The sequence below is a fragment of the Aptenodytes forsteri genome, unplaced genomic scaffold, assembly GCF_000699145.1.
Source record: "Aptenodytes forsteri isolate BGI_AS27 unplaced genomic scaffold, ASM69914v1 Scaffold242, whole genome shotgun sequence".
In the NCBI taxonomy this organism is placed as follows: Eukaryota; Metazoa; Chordata; class Aves; order Sphenisciformes; family Spheniscidae; genus Aptenodytes; species Aptenodytes forsteri.
This window is the reverse complement of record NW_008795253.1, coordinates 1,972,829-1,995,883: the sequence shown is the minus strand read 5'-3', so window position 1 is coordinate 1,995,883 and position 23,055 is coordinate 1,972,829. Positions and strand designations below refer to the sequence as shown.

Sequence of the window (23,055 nt, the reverse complement as noted above, 5' to 3'; positions counted from 1 at the left end):
TTAGTGGGCATGGTGGTGTTGGGTCGACGGTTGGACTCGATGATCTTGGAGGTCTTTTCCAACCTTAATGATTCTATGATTCTAAGCAGGTACTGAACTATGCAGGGCCGGTGCTCTGCTATTTGTACTTGAATTTGAGGTGGTGGTTATGAGACCTGCAAGAAAGGTGCTGAGAGTTCAAGCTGACTGTGAGCCAGCAATGTGCCATTGCAGCAAAGAAGCCAACAGCCTCCTTGGCTGCATTAGGGAGAGTTTGAGGGAGATGATCCTTCCCTCAGTGCTGGTGATACACATTTGGAATAGGATATTCAGTTTGGGCTCACCGTTTAGAAGAAAGACATGGTTGTACTGGAGCGAGTCCAGAGAAGAGCCATGAATATGATTAAGGGCTTGGAGGATCTTCCATACGAGGAGAGGCTGAGAGAGCTGAGACTGTGCAGCCTGGAGAAGGGGCATCTTATCAGTGTGTGTAAATATATGATGGCAACAGAGTAAAGACGACAGAGCCAGACTTTTCTCAATGTTGCCCAGTGAAATGCAAGAGGCTCAGGGCACAAAGTGAAACACAGAAAATTACATTTAAACATTAAAAAAGCATTTTCCTTGAAGGATGGTCAAACACTGGCACAGGTTACCCAGAGAGGTCATGAAGGCTCCATCCTTGGAGATATTCAAAACCCGACTGGACACAGTCCTAGGCAACCCACTGCGTGTGACCCTGCTCTGAGTGGGGGGGATGGACCAGACGATCCCCAGAGGTGCCCTCCAAGCCCAGCTGCCATCCTGTGAAAAGTGATCTTGGACTCTGCCACTTGCTCTCCACATCCCCTGGTCCACACTGTCTTAGCCTGAGGCTGAAATACTCTAGATCTGAAGACTGTCTGAATTTTGTAGCGAGCAATTCTTTAAAGACTGGTAGAATGTTGCCAGTATAATAAGGAAAGGGTTGGGAGGAAATTTTATTGTAATAGGTAGGCTGGCTAAGCCTTAATGAAAAACTATGCTGATGCAGTTTAGCTTTCTACTGAGACACACAGAGCTTTTTATAGTTGTTTTCTGACTATTTTAACCAAAATTAATTGCAGTAAAACACTCTCTCTTCAGAAAGATGATGGATTTAAGACTGAGTTGCAGATTATGTGTCTACGAGAATAAGGGTCATAAGGTGTGGGGAGTTAAGCTGAGGTCTCATTGTCATGAAGTTTCTGTTACTTGTTCTTGACTCAAGTGTGTTTTAGACAATTGAAGTGCTAGTTACAGACTTTCAAGAAAAGGAAATACACTGTCAACTGAATCAAAATTATACAGGCAAATCCTCACTGGGGTAAAACATTGTTAGAAAATAATTATTGGAGAAAAGGCAGAGTCAAACCTAACACAATGTTTGAATTACACAGGATAGAAGGAACTGGAGAGGGAAACCTAGCCATTTACGATTTTATAAGCTTTAGTATTTTGGGTTATAGCTTTTAACTGTAGGCAATATTATTGACATACATAAAATAAATAAGATATTGCAGATACCATGAAAGTATCATGGATCAAAACAAAAACACCCCAAAACTTTGGGTTCTGGATGTGGGAAGGATTCAGGTCACTCAGTCACAGTGCTGAATCCATGTTACTCATCCCACTTTGCAGTTTTGTTACAAAATTGAGAACAAAGGCAAAATGGTTGGAAACCTTAGATTTCCCCAATTTCCATGAAGTGCTAAGTAGATCATTAAAGATAAAAACAAAATTGTAAGGACGTGGGAAGAATGTATAAACGGCTAATTTTACTCCTCAAAAAGCTGTGCTTTATTAGCAATATGGAGGTAGTACTTCCACTGTTTTCCAAACTTGGAGTTTAAAATCTGTAATGTCTGTAGATTATACAGATGTTTTCTGAATGTTTAACTACAATATAGTATACTACTAGTACACTACTATTAATAGTACACTAGTATACCATAGTATATTATTATTATTACTACTGTTGTAATAGATTTTAAATCACACATTTAATTTTACTTAATATTTAATTTGTATAAATAACTAGACATTTCCTGTAAGTGGAAATTAATTATATATTATAATTTTTATTCTCTAAGTAGTCTAAATGATAGGAGCCCAACCTTACCCGCTAGATAGGGAGAAAAAAAGGACAGGTGTGTGTGCCAGATTCTGCCTTGGATACATGTGGGTGGTTTAATCAACATGGCCCACACGTCTCTGAGACAGAATTTGGTCTTATTAGACTGTCTTTTCACTGCCTTTCGTGCCATACTATCAAATCTAACAGTAGCTTTTCCTGGGAATTGACAGATTCATGCTGTCTGGGTTTGAATCCACTCACCAGATAAGGTCTTATAAAGGTGGAGGGGCATTCTCATGAGCAGCCTGCCTTGCAGCTCTTCCAGAGAGCAGGTCACAGTACTGAAAACTGGAGCTTTACTGTTGTCCAGCTTCATGGAGGGATCCCTCCCTCCACATCCCAGCCAGATGGACTGTTTCTGGGAGGGAACACACCTGATGTGCTATTTCACTGGGACAAATTCGGGCAAATAGAAGTATAGGCAGAATAACAGCAATGACATCACTATGTAACTCCATGAAGTTTTGCTTTGTGTGTACTGATTCGTTTATTTCAGTTACAAAAACATATGTAAATGAACATGCCAAGCTCTGGCCCACACAGATGTCAATTAGTCATGCCTGAGAAGTCAATTAACAATTAACAGAAAGCTCAGCCTTTCTTCTGCGGTGCTTGGGAAAGCTCATTTGCAATCAATGGGAAGTCTTCTACTGGCTTCCCTAGCCCTTACATCTGGCTGAGGGGGAGTTAGTTGTAGCATCTCTATTTAATTACTGAAATCCAACTGTGATAATCTCTCAAGCAAGAGACTTTCATGGTCTGCCTAGCGCTTTACAGGACAGCTCAACATTTTGTGTTGGGAGCCAAAAAAACCCACAGCCCTAACCAGTGGAGTTCCTCAAGCCCATCTATAGCATGTTGATGAGATAATCAGCTGCAGGCTGCACCAGAGCTTCCAGACAGAGCTCCTTTAAGCTATAGGCACAGGGTGTTTTTCTCATTCTGTTGCTGATTCTGTGGAACTTTTAAAGGCTTTTTATATTTTATGTTTTTATATTTGTGTCTGTTTTATTACTTATTTCATATCCTAGCTCTAATTGAAGACATAGGACTTGACAGGATTCAGAGCTGCAAAAACCAACCTGGAAGCAATAAACCCAATATTTTTATTTCACTGATTAACACTTTCATTGTTTCACTTCTGTACCAGCTTGGCAGTTATTTTACATGGTGTATACGTATATGTTAAATCCAAGTCTCTGCCCCTGAGAGCTTCTACTGTAAAAGCAACACATGAGCAGTTCAGTGAGCAAGGAGGGGTTTGCTATCAAGCCCTGCTTCTGCAAAGAGGCCATGAATCTTCATTCTGTAGAGAGGGCATTGAGATTTTGACAGCCTATCTTTGGGACACAAATGGAGGAAGTGTTCTTCTATTCCTAGCCCACAAATAATACCAGTTTCCTGTGAACCAGAAAAACATGTTTACATTCTATTTTATTCAAAGCTTCCTTGGGAAAAAAAAAAAGCCAACAGTACCATCACCACCACATGGTGTGTGGTGGTACCACAATTATATTACAGACTATTTTTTTTAACTGGCTTTCTGCCCATAGCTAGTCTGAGGCTTGCAAAAACCCTGAACTTCACATATTATGGCCATTCCCACCTAGAGATAGTTGGACATTTTTGCTCAATTTGGGGTGGAAAAATAATTTTAGACTTAAACATATTCCTGAGAGAATAAAGTTTTTTACACTCAGGCAGATGTATCTAAAAGGGGAAATAAATGAAAGGACAGCATGAAAATAATGATTGCTAGGATCAGGATGACAGAGGGGCACCCTAATCATTATCATTGCATGCCCAGGCCAAAAAGCAGGACCATGACCTAAGTGCCTCCCTCCCTGAGAGGCAGGCCTTGGGCCATTTAATATGTCAGATGGTTTCGTTCTTTTCTTTAGAATTCCCCAGGAATGATACTTAAGAAATTATATATAATATGACTGTTACTGACCTATAAAGCTTCTTGCCTATGTTCATAGATTGAATTAATTGATTTCTGGACCGCTCATATTTGGGGAAGTGTCACAAATCTACCTCTTACTTCAATTCTAAAATTGTATTTAGGTCTCTGATCCACTGGAAAGGTATACAAAATCACATGTAGACAAGCCGTTACACCACTGAATAGGCTAAAGGTACGTCATTCCAGCAGATGACAGCATTATATTTTGTGCAAAATAGTCACTTCAGGTATGCCTTTCTTATAGACATTTTCATATAAATAACTATTACCTGTTGCTAAATCCAGCTGATCTTTGTCAGTTTGCTTTGCTATCTGGGGATTTGCTAGCACAAATGAAGCAAACGTTAAGGGGCAGTGCCCGCTTCCCATGGGAAATAGTACATCCTCAGATACTCAGCTAGGGATGAAGGATGCTGCCCAGGACAAAATGATAATTTAAAGCAGTTTTCCAGTGATCTGGAATTAATGCCTGAATGCTGAGGGTCAGGTGAATTTTCCTTCTAGCATATCCAGTATCTTATAATGCAGGGTGTCACATTTCACACTATAAAAAGGTCTTTTCTGGATAATGTGACTGTAAGAGCCTGTTAGTATTTGTATAGATGCAGGTATGAACCTACATCTGCTTTCCTCAGCCCGAGTATTGGGCTCAGAGCCTCAGCATCTGCAGTTATGGCTATTCCAATGTATTCTTGCAGGCAGATGATATAGCATCTCTTATTAATATTGTTTGATAAGTCCCATTAAAAGGCCTTCTTTCTACTTATTTATAATTTTGCCAAACTTGAACCAATAAAGCTGAAATTGTTTTTGCTTTTAGCTAGTTCTTTTTTATTTAAGCCAAAAAGGATTTCTTCTTTCTCCCCAAATGGAAAAATACTGTTTTGCCTGTGTTACAAAAGCCTTGCAACTTTGTTTTTTAAATGCCCAAGAACCTGTATGCTCTGGAGTAGGGTTGCTCACCTTTGCAGCAGGGGTTTCCTTTTGTCCTCTTTGTGGAAATCTGACTGAATTTAGCAAATTTATAAATCTTTGAGGAAAAAAAGCACCATTCTCAAGTACTCAGTGCAGGCTTTACTAGAGTTTGACAGCTAAAATTTTCAAGGACTTCCTTTCCCAGGAACACAGTAAGTCTCCTCGTAGGGGCCCTATGGGGCTATCCACGTGCCAACTACAAAGAGTAACTAGACATGTTGCAGCTCAGGGCCATGCGGACTCGTGGACATTTCCACTGCAAAGCCCATGGGGAAGGCTTAGCCAGTGCTGCATGCGAGAGCAGGAGGCCCGCCCTTCTCCTGCGCTCCCGGCAGATGCACCCGGGATCCAGGTGGCCCTGCAAAGGAAGCAACTGGACCTGAACGTAGAGGAAAGAAGAGGGAAGAGGAGGAAAGAAAAGAGAAGGGAATAAATCAGGGCAAGATGACATTGATGAGGGAGAGGGGAGAGAAATAGTAACTGGGAGGTGAAAGGAGAAGGTGGAGGATGATTAAGTAAGGGAGAGTTGGATGTCAATGAGAAAAACACGGGAACGGGCAGATGTTTGGCTGGGTAGGGGATGCAGAGGGAAGAGGTCCTCTTGCCTTGTCCCTGGCTGGATGAGAAGCTGAAGGAAGGAAAGAGAGATGGGGTTCGTTTGGAGAAAGAATCTGCTGTTAGGAGGAGGCAGAGTGGGAAAAAGGGCAGAGAGAGAATCTTGGGGGGAAAAAAACCACAAAATCAAGATCCAGAAGGAAGGCTTAGACTACTGACGCAGGGAGCCTGGGACAAGGAGCTGGGGCAGCCTGGCTGGGTAGGAAGGGCACTGAGAAAGTGGGTGTGAAGCTAGCATTTTGGGGAGAGTGGAGGAGAACAGGGAGACTGAGACTAGATAGCTGGGCCTGCTTAAGTAATGAGAATGAGGAAATCAGGTGGGTTTGGGAAGGGTTAATGAGCCTCCCTGAGCAAGAGAAAAAGGGGCAGCATGCAAGGAAGTGGGAGGGGAGAGGATGACATGACATGACATGACATGACATGACATGACATGACATGACATGACATGACATACTGGGAGTTGAACAGTGAACTTGGAAGATAACTGATGCAAAGCAACCAACTGTAAGGTGAGAAAATGGAGGATTGGACCATGGGGGTAGGTAAGCAAAGAGATTGGAGAAAGAATAAAGAGCAACAGTTGGATAGGAGACAGGACTGGAAGGAGATCTGGTTGCAGGGAACTCCACAATGATGTAGGCAGAAAGCCTTGCAGTAGCTGGGCAAGGATTCCCCCAAGAAGCTGGAAAGAAAATCTGCCTGGCAACCCAACTCCGGAGCAGGGGTGCTCTCAGAGTGCTCTCAGGGCCCTGACACCAGGAAAGGAAATTACAAGAGTCTCCCCATACTCAGACTGCTACTGCAAACGCTCACTCTTGGAGCTCCTGTGGCAAAGATCTGTGTTCTGGCTCTGAGGGTGTCCATATGATGCTCCTTTAGGGAAGTCTGGTGTGGGAGGGAGGAGCCATGCACAGAGATACATTCTTAAAAGTGTATTCTGTGGACTAAAAGCCAAGCTCTAAAACATGAAGAAATTCCAATGGCAGTAGCATATAAGGCTTTGTTCAGCCCTGTTGGTGTGATAAGATATTACACCATATGCTATTTAGACTATACTTGCCATTATTGTCTGTGACTGCTTCAGGGGAATTGCAAGCCCAAGACCAAGCTAGCATACGGCTTGCTTTGTGCTCTGCAAAGTGTGAGTTCACATTTCTGGTGCGAGGATGGCTAAACTACATCCTGAAGTGGCCACAGGCATCAAGTTGTCCCACAATCCTGCCTTCACATTACTTGGAGTCCTCCTAGGAAGTAGCCTTCAGCTGACTCTGGCAGAAGATATATGGTGTTGCTAAAATCCTGTTGAGATGTACCGTGGCAGACACAGGTGGAGTGTGTACCTCCACACCTGAGCATGTCTATCTACTGCAAGAAGGGAAGGAAAAGCACGTTTGCCACATTCATATTCCTATGCCCAGGAAAGGATTGTATGTATGCATGCAGCAGAGCTGAGGGTACGCACACATGTGTGCTTGAATGCTCATATACACAATTATGTTTTGGAGGAGGGAAAAATCAAAGAAAAGTCCTTCACACTTAAAATGCACAAAGTTTGTGATGATCCCTAGACTTTATAAGAGCTGTTCCACAGCCTTTTGTTGTTCTTGGAAATACCGTCTCCTGCACAAATAAGCTTTGTTACCGCTGTAGAGAGTTTCCTGTTTATCCTAGAAATGAAATTATCTTTTTAAGCCATTGAGTGCTTCAGGAAAAGAACCAAAACTTTGAAACCGCTTCAGTCTTCTGTGGCAAGGCAACATGGTGAGCTGAGGACAGGTCTGTTTATTAATACGGGGTTCTATGAATGTTTCTTCTGGAGGTGAATATTAGCTATAATCGTTTATGCTGGACATTAGCATTAGCTATTTTCAATTTTACAGACAGACAGGGTCTGCATGTGCATCTGTCATTGAAAATCAGGTTCCATGGGGCATATCCTCGTGTGTACCTCTATTCCTCTTCATCCTTTTGGTCCACCACTTTGTTGTTCACAGTAGCATATCCCTGTGGCAAACACAGATAATGCTTACTAGGAAAAGTAATAAGAATAAGGTATTTAATGTATTTCTAGCCTTCTTTAATGTGTTGTAGCTGTGAATACAAGGCAAAAAGCAAAACCATATGACCATGCTACTTTGGGAGCGGTCTATAAACTGCAGTTAAAATACTTTCAAGATATTTATGCAGTGCATAAGTCACGTGAATAGAGGTTTATCACAATCAGTAGGAATGCTGGATTTTCATATCACACATTTGCTGCTTAGGATGATTAGCAGGAAATTTAATTTGCACTAATTAGCCTTAGGGGAGCAAAAAATTAACTTGATGGGTAAATTTCATGTTTTACTATATACCATACCAACATGGAGAAATTTGAGTTAAAGCCTGAGTTAAGTCTTATGCTGATACACTGGACTTCAGTTTTTCTAAATTAAATTAATCATATCACACATTTGCTGCTTAGGATGATTAGCAGGAAATTTAATTTGCACTAATTAGCCTTAGGGGAGCAAAAAATTAACTTGATGGGTAAATTTCATGTTTTACTATATACCATACCAACATGGAGAAATTTGAGTTAAAGCCTGAGTTAAGTCTTATGCTGATACACTGGACTTCAGTTTTTCTAAATTAAATTAAAAGACTGTAGAAAATTTATATATGCATTGTGAATGGGTGGTGTTTTTTAGGAGCTAGTGTCATAGAATAGTCGTTCAACGTATTCATTGAGTTGTCAGCCACTTCCAGACAGTGTGGTATATTTTTGTACATTAAATTACATTAATATCTAATATTACAGCAAAAGCTGTAACAAGTCCTAATTTTCTATATTTGTATATTTTCATTATATAATGTGTGTTATGACTGCACATGCAATATTCCACATTGTAATGCACAGAGCAGAAACAGTTTTCACAGAACTACTGTGAAAACACCATACTTTTTAATTTACAACACCCACTTGCAAATACATTTTTAGGGTCAGGAGCCTTTGTTCATATGCTGGCAAAATTCCTATGAAAATAAATTTTTTAGCAATTACTCTCAAAAGTAGACAGCAAATGAGGGAGGCATGAGTCACTGCATAGTCCTAATAGACAAATAAGAATTAGGAACTAATAAACTCTAATCTTGCCTGTTGACGGGGACTTTTCTATTTCATTTTTCCAAAACACAGTTTAGATCACTTGGTTTTTCTCTCTGTAAAATGGAGGCAATTTTTATGTATCCACCACTCAGAATTACTGTGGATTGATTAATGCATGCAAAGCAATGAGTCATCCGGTATGGAAGTATCGGTCTATTATAAACTGAAGTGTTCTGTCATACTAGGCTTGTGGTTGCATCCAAATTTATCTGTAAAAAAGGAGATGGAAAACATTGGTTGCATACAAGATAATTGCCTTTGATGTCAGTGCTTCTGGTAGTTTGTGCATCTGAAATGCACCCAGAAGCTCACTATTACTATTACATATTTGGAATTAGACCTTGTAGCACTTACCTGAAACTACTATTGACATGAGAGGTGTGACTTCAGTGAGAGTTTTGGCCGAGTAAGTATTGCAGAATTGGGTACCTTGAGTCCATAGTTTGGGGTTTAAGTGGTGCATATAAGCTGGTTCAGGCATCTGCTCAGACTTTCTGGCCTATGACATAAATACTTCTGGTCTAAACAGACATCTCAGATAGACCTGTGGGTAGTCATATATTGTGTAACATATATCATATTGCATTCTCAGGTCCTTCTTCAATCGCTAGGACTCTGATTTCTCAGCAGCAGCCCTCCTATTCAATCAAGAGTGTGTGTGCATGTGTGTGTGCATATGTGTGGGTGGGTATATATGAATATGCATGTGCCCACACACAGACAAACATATATGTGTACACACACCCCCTATATAAATGTGCTTTGCCTTTTTGGGTGTATGAGTATATTTCTGTAAATGCTCACCACTTGTATTTATATATTTATGAGTAATATCCAACTTTCAGTCATAATTGACACCATGTGGCTTTCTGTATAATAATTACTTTGGGACAAAAAACCTTGCAGATGGTTTCAAGAGTGACTCTAACTCGCCATCAATGTAAAAAGATTAAATAAGATGAGCCCACTCCCTCTGAATGGAGTAAGCCGTTTTCATTGATTTCAATGGGAGCAGGCGCAACTTCATTTCTACAGCAGACAGAGAACATGTATTATATTCATTAAATGAAAGTTTGATTTCATTGCGCTTAAAATTATTCATGTTCTGTTAGCAAATGGTTTGAGATTTTATAACCTAGAGCATTTGCTGAATTCTGCTTTGTATTTTCCTCACAGCAATTGGAAGGACCCTCATTCCTCGTTATTTTAGCACTGTCTTTGAAGGAGGTGTAACAGACCTGTATTACATTCTCAAGCACTCAAAAGAGTCATACCACAACTCATCCATCACAGTGGACTGTGATCAATGCACCATGGTCACTCAGCATGGAAAACCCATGTTTACCAAGGTAACAGGGAAGACTCAATAAAGCATGTTGTTGGTTTGGTTTTTTGTTTTTGTTTTTGTTTCTTTTTTTCTTTTTCAGTGTGTGTAAGAGTGAAAAATATTGGCTGTTGCATTTTTTTCTGGTGGACTGAGATTATTTCTAATACTGAAAACCCTTGAAGCCATTTAATTACTATTTTCTATATTCATTACGTGACTGGAAAATTCTGTGGGCATCCTCTGCAATTCTCCCAGAAAAATTGTAAGAGAAGCATATAAAGCCAGGTTGCCAGAACCATCAGCTGTACGTGAATTAAATTCAATCTCCCCATCTCCTTTTCTCTGGGCTTGATTTTAAAGTGACAATGAGATTTCACATTGCTGGTATCTACCATTTGGGTTGGTATGCTTTACATTTGATACTTACCCAGTCCAAGGACTATAAATCTCTAGAAAAATAGTGATTTAATACAGTAGGATGCTGGTCCAAAGGGCAGTGAAGTCAATGGAAGGATTCCATTGATTTAAACATGCTCTGGATCAGGCAGTTAGTGAATATTCAATATTTGTAATTGATAGTGAATTATCTTCATGCATGGGCCACTTCTAGTCCTGTAATTAAACTGAGTGCCATATACTTATAAAAAACAGTACCAAAAAGGTGGAAAATACAAGTTAAAACAAAAATTTTCTTATATTAAAAAGGTCAGTAAACTGATTTTCAAAATGGATATGTACCCTTTCGTAAATTAAAAGGAAATGATGATTTTCCGTCTTGTACCTGTTCATCTGTATGAATTTTAACCTTTGCATGGAGAAAAGCACAAAAGGAGAAGGGGCAGCAGGAGGAGATAACCCATCCATGTTGCCCTTGGCCTGCAGGACTGTGGAGGTTTTAAAATCAAAAAAGGCACCGGCTGTTGACAGCATCATGACCAGGGCCCACATGGCTTACGCGGTTTTAGCGTGTATGTGAGTGCCATCCCTTCGTAGTGTCTACCCTGACATCTTCATGGTTCTTGGTGTGGGGCTCAAAGAAGAGGGAGGGGAAGCCGCTGGTTTGCGGAGCACTGGTGAGCTGGGAGGTGTGCATTTGATGGTGTCGTCGTTCCATCTCTCTCACTCCAGCCCCCTGTGACTTACATAGACACAAACAGAGAGAGAGATGCAAAGAGACCAGATATTCCTAGGTAACACCTCTTTGCCACGAGGAGTTGTGCCTGCTGGCCATGTGCAGAAGACGTGGCGAGGGTATATAGCTTCTTTGCGTAGCTCCCTAAAACGATTTCTGTCATTTCCCTTTGTGTTAGCTTTAATGCAATAGCAAATAAAAAGGTTTTTTTCTGAATCAGTAAACAAAACACGCTTTTCTTGGTTCAATTAGTTTCTTTTACTTATCATAACAGCACATTACAGTGTTGTTACTTTGGAAAGGAGACTAGTATCCAGCAAGTCAAAGATAGACTAGCAGCAGGGACCGGTCTGGGTGCACACCTCGTATGAGGGGGGTCACAGTTGCCTCCCGTAGCACCATCCTGTTGTGCACGGTGAGACCCTCCGTGTGCACTGCAGCCCTGGCAGCGAGTGCATGGCCTGCTTCAGCCCTGACGTTTCTGTTGCGGATTCCAACATAAACCTCTGTATCCCAGTAGGAAAGTTCAGAGGGGGATGTGATTTGGATTCTAGGAGAAAAATTAGGGGGTTTTAATGGCTGTATGTTTAAAATATGACTGTATTAATAAGAGCAAATTTGAAATAAAACACAGTACTTGGTGGAATAAGGGAGAAAAGAATATATTACTCTCTCAGAAATAAGTTAGAGCCGAATGTTGTCTCAGCTGTGTGTGTGTAACTTCTAGCAGAGATACTGAGGGCACAGATCTTGTACCCAAAGGTAAACTCCTAACTCTCACAGCATCGGTGGTGGAACAAAGCAGACCTCCCATAATAAGCAGCACTCCAATGGACTGCGTAGCTCCTTAGATCATGTCTGAATTTGACCCAATAAAACTACCACGAAGGGTTTTTTAAAAGCAAAAATACAAACTAACTATATTTGTTAACGGCTGTTTCAGTTTCGCAACTTGTAAGCTACAAATTCACTAACTTCTAATATAATGGGCTGAAACAGTTCTCATCACATATTGAATCAGGAATCCACAGCTGCATTTTATTCATTTCAACATTTTCCTAGTTAGAGCAACTCACTGCTACTGCAGTATTGGATGAATATATAAAATGGCATTTCCAATTTTTTTTTCAAACAAATATGGCTAGAACATGCCTAACAGTAACAATATGAATAGTCCAGCTTGTCTTCAGAGGGCCAGAGGTCCTTGTAAAGTGTCACGCACTTTAAAATTGTTTTAGCAAGGTATAAATAAATACTAGAAAGAATTCAATACAGTTCAATGGCATGAATTAAATGGTAAAATAAGAGACTGAAGCCCTAACTACCATGTTTGTTTACCTGGCAGATGCTTCATTTTTTTTTCCAGGTAAAGGAAAGCTTTACGAGTCCTCCTAAGTCTCTCCTTTCACCGTGTTTACCGACACTCCAACTTTATGTGTAGGCAAACTGTTTTTCTGCAGTTAGCGATGTTTATTTATATTTCCTGATAGATTGGCAGAGGCGAGCTTTGCCTTCACCACTAGAGCAGTGAGCACCCCGTGTTCGAACCGTTCTCCTCCTGCGCCCAACAGTGGGGCCATCAGCTGGATTTTTTAGATGAAGCCCTTGAAACTCAGTGATTTTAATCCTTACTAACAATCTCGGGCATTTCCCAGACTTGTATAAGCTTGTGGTTTCTTTTCAAGCACAGAGTCAGGTTTGAGAAATGGTCGTTAATAAAAGGGGAAGAGTTTTAAAAGATGCCGGGTGTTAGGAGAGCGAGACTCTGAGCAATAAGGCACAGGACCGAAGTTGGTTTTCATAGGTGCCAGCAGTTGAAATTCCTACAATTAGTAAGTGCAGTGAAGGGGTTAAAAAGCTATTGGTTAGTTTCAGAAATGTTCTTTTTTAGTTTTTTCCTGGCCTAGTCTAGAGCAACCACGTGATATACTGAATGCCTGCCAGCCTCTTTCTTGTTGATCCTCCGGAGACCATCTGTGCTGGGGGCATTGATTAGAGTGTGTCTGCTGGGATTACATCTTTTCTGTTGCCATGCCAACTAATCAGCTGATTTTGGTTACCACAGAAACAAAATGTCAGAGCTCACAGTACGGTAACATGAATTCAGCACAACAGAAAATGTTTTCTTAATTGGAGACCCTTTTGATTTTTTTGATTCTATGTAAAAGGCAGCTTTAAAAATAAAAAAAAGGCCCATTTAAAATAAGAACTGCACCAATTTTATTGATTAAAAGCAATGCTAAAATTCTGCTCTACATAAGGAAATTAAATTCCTTTATAAGATGTATAAATTTTTACCACTGTGATATGAGGTATGTGTTTCAGTTTTTCTATTAAAATTTGTTGATGCCAGTGCATAAAATAAATCTGTTAAGAGCTGTGGGGTTTGGAGCTTAACAGAAGAAACAGTTGAGAAGCCACAGGTATTATTATAAAAAAAAAATTTTAAACCTGAAATATTTTCATGTTAACTGGTCAGTAATCAGGGTCTTTGGCTTCAACACAGTAACATTAATAGAAAATGTTTTTCTTGTATGAATCCTTACGTGTGCGCATGTGTACCCCTGTGTAATTTCTTATCATAGTGCAACTGATGAGAAAATAAAAATCAGGGTCAAATGACAAAATAAGTCACATTAAAAATTTGAGGGCATCACTAAGGCATGTTGAAAAGGGCAGATGAGAACCTGTTGCAAGATTCTCCTTCATAGGTCTACAGTAATTTGTCTATATAGTATGCCTATTAAAATTACCAACATGTTTTTGCAGAAACAACCAGGAGGAAAAACTATGATGGCGTTAAGTGAACTGTTAACCAGAAAAGCCACACATTGCCCAAGTGGGAACTAGCCAAGTCTGAGTTGGGACTTGTAAAAAGGCTCAACAGACTCAACTGAATCTAGGATGGCTAGCTGTTCAATCAAATGTTAGTTGTATTAAAATTAAAGTTGCAGGAACCTTTTCTTTTGAAAGCCGTTACACGCTGTTTCCACAATTTCTCTGTACCCTGCACTTGCAAGTTTACTTTGAATAGGAGTTGTAAGTCTAAACATCCAATTTAAAGAAAAAAATCAACAACAGAGGGAGTTAATTTTCAGATCATGCATCATTTACAGTACTCCAGTCAGGATACCATGCTGGGCATGTATTTTGCACCTTAAAGACCACCACAGCCACAGCGGTTTTTCCACATAAAGTTGTGGACAGTTGTTTAAAAGTCCCCAGTAGCTTATTCTACTTTTCGTTTCCAGGTAGTACCCACTTGCTGCATTTATTCCTCCCATATTTTCTCTCCTTTCTCAGACAAGACCCCTCACAAAGCTGCGTGAGCCACTTTCTGTGGAAGCAGCTCCATTGTCCAGGACTGCAACCTGTTCTCTGCTCCCCTGGCTCTCAAACCTGCTGTGGCAATGCAGCTCATACAGCCCGATCATACAGCCCGATGGCAGACACCCCGTCTGGCTTTCCTTGGAAGGGTGGGGTTAATAAAAGTAGATAAGAAATGAAAAATAAAAATGGGATAAAATGCCTGGAAAAGACAAGAAGGAAAAAAAAATAGGAAAAAAATCAGGTTTGGCCACAGGCATTCAGAGCTCTGTGTACTCCAACTGGACACGAAAGGAAGGTTTATATGCCAAGCTATTGTAAGGAAAGGGCAACATAAAACAGGTTGGGAATGACTGGTTCAGCAACTTGACATCAAGTGTGTGCAGTTGCACCACAGCAACCTCCACTGCGAGGTTCAGTCATTAATTAGCAGTAGCAAACTGCGAGGGAAAGAGAATTGATGCAATAAATAAGATTTAGCGCATGCAATATTCTATGTTTGTAAAATGCTATAAAATCTATAATATTATAAGTTACTGTCTCCACTGTAAGGCCTATAAAATTATTTTCCCACATTCGTTTTTTCTCCCCAAGAGAAAGAAAAACAATTAATCTAGCAGAGATGAACAATAGAATACTGCTCTGATATTTTTGAATGTTGTTTAATCGATGATACAATACCATTGAAAACAAAATTCCTGGGAATTTATTTCATGCATTTTATGTATTCTAGGTATGCACAGAAGGACGTCTTATCTTGGAATTTACTTTTGATGATCTTATGAGAATAAAAACATGGCACTTTACTATTAGACAGTACAGAGAATTAGTCCCACGCAGCATTCTAGCCATGCATGTAAGTAATCCTTTTTTCACTTGACCTAATGCGAAGAGATGAGATTAGGTTTATGAAGAACTCCAGCAAATTTCACACCCAAGGCAATTAACTATAAATATTTTGTTTTGCCTGCAACAACATCCATTTACAAGTTCTTTCATCACTCCCTTGTTTCTCAGTGCTCTATTGTTAGCACTGTTGCTATGTTTTCATTTTGTTTTAGCACATAGTTTTCCTTTTAATCCTATTTGGTGGTCTGTATGATTTGGGCCCATAATCTGTTCTTATTGACATGAACTACACTAAATTCAGTGAATTTTCATCATTGTAGGTATGAATTATATTTAGTCTTTAAATTTAGCAAACTGTTACCCTTGTATGAGACAGAAAATAAGTAATTACCATATATTTACTTAGAAACCTCTAGAATTTTAATCCAGATCTTTTTTCACATTTCAAGACTTTTTTTTTTTTAATTGCATGAAAACACACACAATGGAATATTAAAAAATTAAATATTCTACAGGTTGAAGTCAAACTATTATAAAGTAAATCGTTGGGGAGAAACAAAGGACAGAGTCTTATTGCCACTTTCAGTTCTGCACTGTAGAATCGTTCAGATTAGTAGTGCTCCATATACAAAATTAATTGCAGGACTATGGTTTTATAGAGGGTAAGAACACAGGCCCAAATATGTGCCCGTATTTTGACATCAAGTTACTTAGATATCCATAGATAAAGATATATTCCTAGTGAGGAATTTTAAATAACTTAAGCAGCCTGGACTTTTTTGAAAATGCTATTACAGGCCCGATGAAAATACCTTTGAAAATCTGCCCCACCATTTCCGTCTCAGAGTTATTTTAGAGGACTGACCTTCTGAACTCTTCAACAGTATCCCATTAAGGGACAACAAGGATGGCCATGAGCAACAATATGTATTTAGAGGGCTGCAATTCAAAGAGAGTAGACCAGGTTAGGCAGCAACCAGCAGGTATTAATTTTAGTAATGAGATTGATCTCATTTTGAAGAGGAGGCTGGTCTCACAGGTAAAGCTCCTGGCTAGGGTCAGAGAAGGACTATGCTTGCATTTTTCCTGTTTAATTCTGGGAAAATAACTTAGGCCAGAAGGGTTCTCCAGCCTGTGCTTAATGCTTCTTACGTGATCAGCTCTACTGAAGGTGCCTTGAGTTCTCTCTGCTTCAGTTTCTTATCCACAAAATGAAAGCAATACCTTCTTTATTCCTGCTTTTATCTGCTTCATCTCCTGGGACTCCCAGCTAACAAATGGAAGACTTAAAGTGTGTTGTGATCCCTCAGGAAGCTCTTTGGTGGGACTCTGCTCACTTGCACCCCTGTGCATGACTGGACCTCCTAGGTCTCTCTCTTGAATGGGTAGGGACAGAAAGAAGATGTTGGAAAACAGTCTTTATTCTGCTCCAATTTCATAAGGTTTTGCATTTTCCTGTGCAAACAGAACTCTGTAGCTTATGAAATAAATTTAGCATCAATGTGTATTTTTTCCATAGGAATGGCAGCTCTCTTCAGAGAACCTTCCCTGCACTCCACCAAGCACATAGAGAAAAACAAATAGACAAAAAGCAAAGTGAAAATTCTTTTTTCCTCTGTTGTTTAGGCACAAGACCCTCAGGTGCTGGAGCAGCTGTCCAAAAACATCACTCGAATGGGTCTGACAAACTTCACCCTCAACTACCTCAGGGTAAGCATACCATAACTGATGATTATTTTGAGCATTTTTTAAAAGTTACTGTAAGCTTTGAGTCAAGGTAATGAGAGCAGAGCCTCTGTCAGTCAGGTGAGAAATGGACCTTAATCTTAGTGAGGATGAAGGAGAAACGCAGAGACTGTAATAAAGATGTAGCTGCTAACAACGTGCCATTAAAAAGGATGAGAATTTTATCATGGAGTCGAAGCAGTGTGGGAGTAGCCAATGCTTTTAAAGGTGGCTATTTTGTAAGCAAGAAGTTCCCCACCATTTTTCCTCTCTGCTTCACTGTTCCTGAGAAAATGGCAGCTCGTTCTTATTAAGAGCTGCCTGTCTTCTCCAGCTCTTCGACCTCCCCGCCTCTCCCAGGCAGAGGCAGGGCTGAGGGAAAGCTCAGCTCCAGTCCCGTTTGCAGCAGTTCCTCAGAGCAGTCCTCACTTCACTTGCCTCTAGGAGCCTGAGCTTCCTCCTCAGCCTTGCACTGAATCAAGTCTGGGTTTTATGATTAAATGATGCATTTGTTCCCATTGCTTTTTGACCCTTAAAGTGCATTCAAAGTTTGGAAGTTTATTTTTATTTTTGAAAGTATTCCCTGGTGTGGGCTTACAATGCATACACCGAGATACGGGTTTGTAGAGTTCATATTTCGAGGTTAAAATTCAAATTTTTCTTATTTCTAGACATGCCATTGGTAGATAAAATGAGGCAAATTACTCAATGATGCACTGGGCTAACTTGGCCAAGAATATCTGATTTTATTCCTTTTAATTGTGTGAGTAATTATTCAAGATGCTTTTTTAAGATAACAAGAACACTAGAAAATGCAGTTATTTCAGCCTAATGTGGGGCTGTACCTGATAGTCTATATTGTAGTTGCACTTCATTCAGGTCTATGATCTTTGTAACACCTTCCCTCTGGATGGAGTCCTACCCCCAGAGTGTTTTGAACTCTAAGGGGGACAGTGTGCAGACTGAGATGTGTGGTGAGATCTCTCTCACCGTATTCCTACAGCTTATAGACAGACTGTAATTGTCCTTACTCTCCCAATATGATAAGCCATTACTGATTGTTACTTATGTGGTGTTAGCGTAAATGTTACCGTTCAAATTATAGTCTGAGTTATGCAGGGCAGGTCTGCTGTAGCATAACTGAAACAAGAATATGGCATAAAACCTCAGAGGAATAATACATTGCATTAAAATCTTTCCGTGTATAAATACAAGAATAATATGTGTATGTTGTGCATATTTTACTCTCACAGTTAGTTTAGTCTCTGGTTTGGTACTGTGCTTTGGCAACATCTCTATAGCCACACTGTCGTTGTCTCGTGGTGAGGCATCCTAGAGCACATTCTCCAGAAATCCCCACTGGGGATTCCTCCTCAGTCACGCCAAGTTTTGCATTACACCCTCGTGGCAAACTGGGCAGCAAGCAGCTGGCTTAGGTAGGCTATTTCCATATTTTCTTTCCGAATTTTCCTGTGGCACAAGGCATTGCCCTTCTTTTGAGGTCTTAATTCCCTTAGCATGACTGGATGTACTGGCAAGCACTTGGGCTGGCCCACACCAGCCACAGTACCCGTCCTCCGCGAGGCTCGGAGGGCCATGTTGAATTTGCAGCGCTGTCTCTATCACCAACCCCTTCCGGGTCCTTTGTGGCATATTCTGTAGTTGCTGAATGTGACAATGCAAATGAGAATGGCAGGGTCCCTGTTAGGACGCAGCTGGCATCAGGCACCCATGCTGCTCCCCCCGTCAGCATCAAAAAAAAGAAAGGAAGGAAGGGGGGGAGGGAGAAAAAAATCCTCAGAAAAAGAAAACTGGAATCAAGATAAGCGCTAGGGAGATGAGCAGTGAAGTGGAAGGGGATGAAAAGATGAAGTCTTACTTTTTCTCTTCTTCCAGACTAGTTTTGTTAGCTTAACAGACAACATTAGGTCTCTGGGTGCAAAGCTTCCTCTGGCTCCCGCTATGGTGATTCCAAAAGGAAATCTTTTTTTTCCCAAGCCAATCTTTGCGTGTCTCTTGTGGTGAGGAATTGAGCATTCTGCTCTTTTTTCAGATGTTCAGCTCATCATGGGAGCTCGTATTAGATGGTGTATTTCCATTTTGGTTTACTTCTCTCCCAATTACTTTCTTCTGTTAATTTTAACATGAAAATCTTTTCTGAACTTGGGACTGTAAAATCATGCACTAAAAAAATGTGGTAAATGCTCTTAGGTTTAAGGTGTTTTGTTTTGTGGTTGTTTTTTTTTTTAAGTCAGCGTTTTATGATATTTTATTCTGTCTTCCCAGTGTTTGGTAATTAGCGCTGTTACATGGGTTTGAATAAGGATTTGAAACTAAGCATAAAAATTATTTTCATTTTTTTTCTGCTGCACAGAGCAAAGGCTTGTGATACTCATAAGCGAAAACTTTACTGATGGGCAGAATTAATCATTTTTATTCTCCAACGTGCACACAGCAGCAAGCTGTGCTGCAGTCTCTTTAAAGGCAGAATTTAAACCTGGATTTCAGATGGTTGTGATATAAAGGTACAGCCTGGATTTTTTATGCTCTAGACATCACAGAATGCTAAATCATTGCTGGTTGGGATAATTGCAGTTGCTGGCATGTAAACCTCCGTTCCAGAGTGCCACATGCCTGTAGAGCCACAGCTTTGGATGCGTGCCCTGGTTTGTCTTCATTCACTCCGCGTAACGCTGTCCAGCATAGAACACTGATTTTGTAAATCATATTTAATGCAAATTTAAAATATATCTTCTTGGAAGCTGGAAATGAAATGTTTTGTCCTGTGTCATTTGCCAAAGGCTCTTTCTCCCTGTTTTCTCTGGCTCTGTATAAAACCATAGGCTTCCTTTCTTTCTAGTTACTAGTTTGTTTTGTTCCAGCATAATTGATTACCTCATCAATGGGGTCAGCATGCTTTGCTGTAGCTGCTGACTAGGAGTTGAATAGGCTGTCTCAGAAATAATGAGCAAAACCTTGTAGGTTTTAAATTAATATCAAGCTTTTTAAAATGTAATTTCTCATCAAGTCATCATGTAGTAGATATTACAAACTATCAGATAATAAGGCCAAGACCCATATCCTAGTCTCAGTCGGTATGAGTCCAGGAACAAACAGGAATCCTGTACAGACTTTGAAGATGGAGATAACACTTAGAAGAACAGTTTCCAGCAAGGTACGATAATTTGGTCCCCACACATTACCTTCTTATTTTTTTTCTATGTAATTTTCTGGTTGCTCAGCTATTTTATTTAGATCTTCAATGAGGAATGATTTGAATGTACTTTTAAAACAGTAGTTTTATACCAGCAGCACTATTCACAATTTGGAGCTCAAATGTTTCTTGCTGCCTTCTATAAAATGATCTATTCTCTCAAAATTTCTGACATTATAAAAAAGCCAGCCCCTACTGTCAGTTAGGCAGAACTACCTGGCCTGAGCCTTGAAATATAGTTGTATGTTGCCCAGCAGGTTTTCAAAATTTGTCTCTGCTTTCTTGCACTGGTTGGGTTGGAGCAATTTCTTGGTGCTCTTCCCCAGGTGTAGCTATTGCATCCTCCACACGCTGTGGGTCTGCTCTGGTAGCCAGTTTATTGGTGTTAATGGAGCCAGATCTGCATCTGCCCTTTGCAAAGTGAGAGTTAGCATGGCAGAGTCCTTCCGCTCTGCGTCAGGAGAGGTATCTATGCAGGGGAATGCACACTCCCATTTCCCCTTACATCCTGTATGGTTATATTAACCAAGGCTTATCTGAGCTACAAATTATCCAAATTGTTTGTTTTCTGTATAAACCAATAATGAAGTGTTACTATTGCAACACAGAGGACAATATTTCCTGAATCCCCACTTTCACTAATTTAGTTCCTCACTAGACACTTTCGGATTTCTTCTGCTAGGAGGATAACATGAATTATTTAATGGGACACAATTTTCTAAAGACAGTACTTATATTGCAATCAAAAGCCATTTGTATGTATACCCATTGTGTATGCAAAATTTTGTTTTGCACATGCAAAATAGACTTGCACACAACAGCTTCCTTTAATGTGCAGGGAAATTTGCTTCTTTAAATATGGTTTAATGCATGGAAAGGATATGAACTCAAATCATTTGGGAGCTAGTTTGCTCCTAATATGTAACAGTTTGTGGCAGCTAGCTGGTCAATATTTTACAGCTGTTTGTGTATCTTCAGTGAAGAAGGAGAAAGATTATATGCAAGCGTGTTAAGGATGAAAAGTCAGGTACTTGGGGAGAAGAAATGCTATATTTATAGTCACCCATGCAACATGAATTCGTTTCCCTTTGTGAGTTACGTTATGTCATCATCTTCTAACTACATCATCATGCATTGCGTTTCCCGGACTCCCTGACACGTGCAGTGCATGGGATGACTGGCACTCACTCGGTAGCAAGTGCTCCAGTGCTATTCATTTCATTGTAGGCTTTTCTGCAGTGTCATTCTAGTATCTCAACTGCAAATGTTAATAGCTGAATGGCACCTACCCGCTGAAGAGGCATTGTCGTTCTGGTGTGCACGTGTGGCGTTGAGGCACATGGATGAGCACCGGCGCGCTCAGAGGGGTCAGCTAAGGGGAGGTGGCTATCCTGAGAAAGCAAGGGCCTGATTTTGCAGAGCACTTGGAATTTTGTCTTGTCCCATATACTAATAACAAAAGTATTGCCGTTGGATGCAGTCTGTTGTCTCAGGCTAGCTATATAGTTGAAAAAGGTGTTTCTGGGAACACACCAGTGAAAATGATTTTTCCATGACTTAGTACCAACAGTAGAGCTCGGGGGCAGGGGCAGTTTGTTTAAGCAGCATTGATTTACTCTAAGCTCATCCCTTCTTGTTCTGCAATTCCCTGCTTCATGCTTCTGCCACGTTTCCATGTCTTCAGTAGATACGAATGAAGTCCTACACACAGCAACTTCATTTACTTTGTGCTGTGTGAATGGGGGGGTGTTAGGGAAACAGAGTATGTGATCATGTAGCGAGATGCTGTATCCTAATGGATATGAATAAGAAGTTCTATTAAGGGTTCACAAGCACTCAAAAGAGGGGGTTTGGATCATTTAATCATTCTGGAGCTTTTCCTATGAAAGCTGTCAAAATTTTAAAGAATCCTCAGAACTAGAGGTGCTAAAAGCAGACACAACATTTTGTAGACTTTATTCCTATAAACGATGGCATTTTTCAACCTAAACCAATTCAGTTTGGGGCAGCTCTCCCCAGGAAAATGCAGTCAAAATCAGAGGGTTCTCACAGAAGGATTCAGATTACTATAGCTGGCTATCCATAATCTATCTGTGCCAACTATAATTAGCTGATTCTGCCAAGGTTTTCTGGTAATGTAATTTCTTAGCATTTATTTTAGTAATGATCACAGTGGTTTTTGTTCCTCTCTTTTATGCATCTAATGCTTTATAGACAGTGTTATATGTCACTTTCAGAATAATAAATGAGAAGAAATGTATTCTTTGCAACAGCTCACACAGTCAAATGTTAGTTTTTTACTTTTTTAATAAAGATACAACATCACAGAATAGTTATATGAAGGGCTATTCCATCATAAGCAGGAAAGATCAGAGAAAACGATACAGCAAAATTTTTAAAAAAGAAGTGATCAGGATGGAGTGGGTGGGACAAGGGAGCAGGGATGGGAGAGTTGCAGAAGATGGGACAGGTAGAGAATGAAGCATCAGCTTAGAAATGTTCTGAAGAGAAGATGGAATCTGAAGCAATATCTGGATAGGACGTGGGTTGGAAAGATAACATTCATATTGTTAACAATAATAGTGGTGTGCTTTTCGTCCATTGATATCTAAGCATTTTATTAAAACAAATGAAGTGTTT

General features: G+C 40.1%; 1 protein-coding gene across 9 annotated transcripts in view; it reads left to right on the top strand.

Moving 5' to 3' along the window:
• LDB2 (LIM domain binding 2) overlaps nucleotides 1-23,055 on the top strand; it is a 226,778-nt gene that overhangs the window by 162,889 nt on the left and 40,834 nt on the right. For 8 of the 9 annotated variants that reach the window (XM_009279112.2, XM_009279110.2, XM_009279115.2 and 5 more), the window contains exons 3-5: nucleotides 10,018-10,190; nucleotides 15,361-15,483; nucleotides 17,103-17,186. In XM_009279112.2, coding sequence (XP_009277387.1) covers nucleotides 10,018-10,190; nucleotides 15,361-15,483; nucleotides 17,103-17,186 — 380 coding nt within the window. The remainder of the gene's footprint in view (nucleotides 1-10,017; nucleotides 10,191-15,360; nucleotides 15,484-17,102; nucleotides 17,187-23,055) is intronic. The other variant, XM_009279113.1, reaches the window with a different exon arrangement.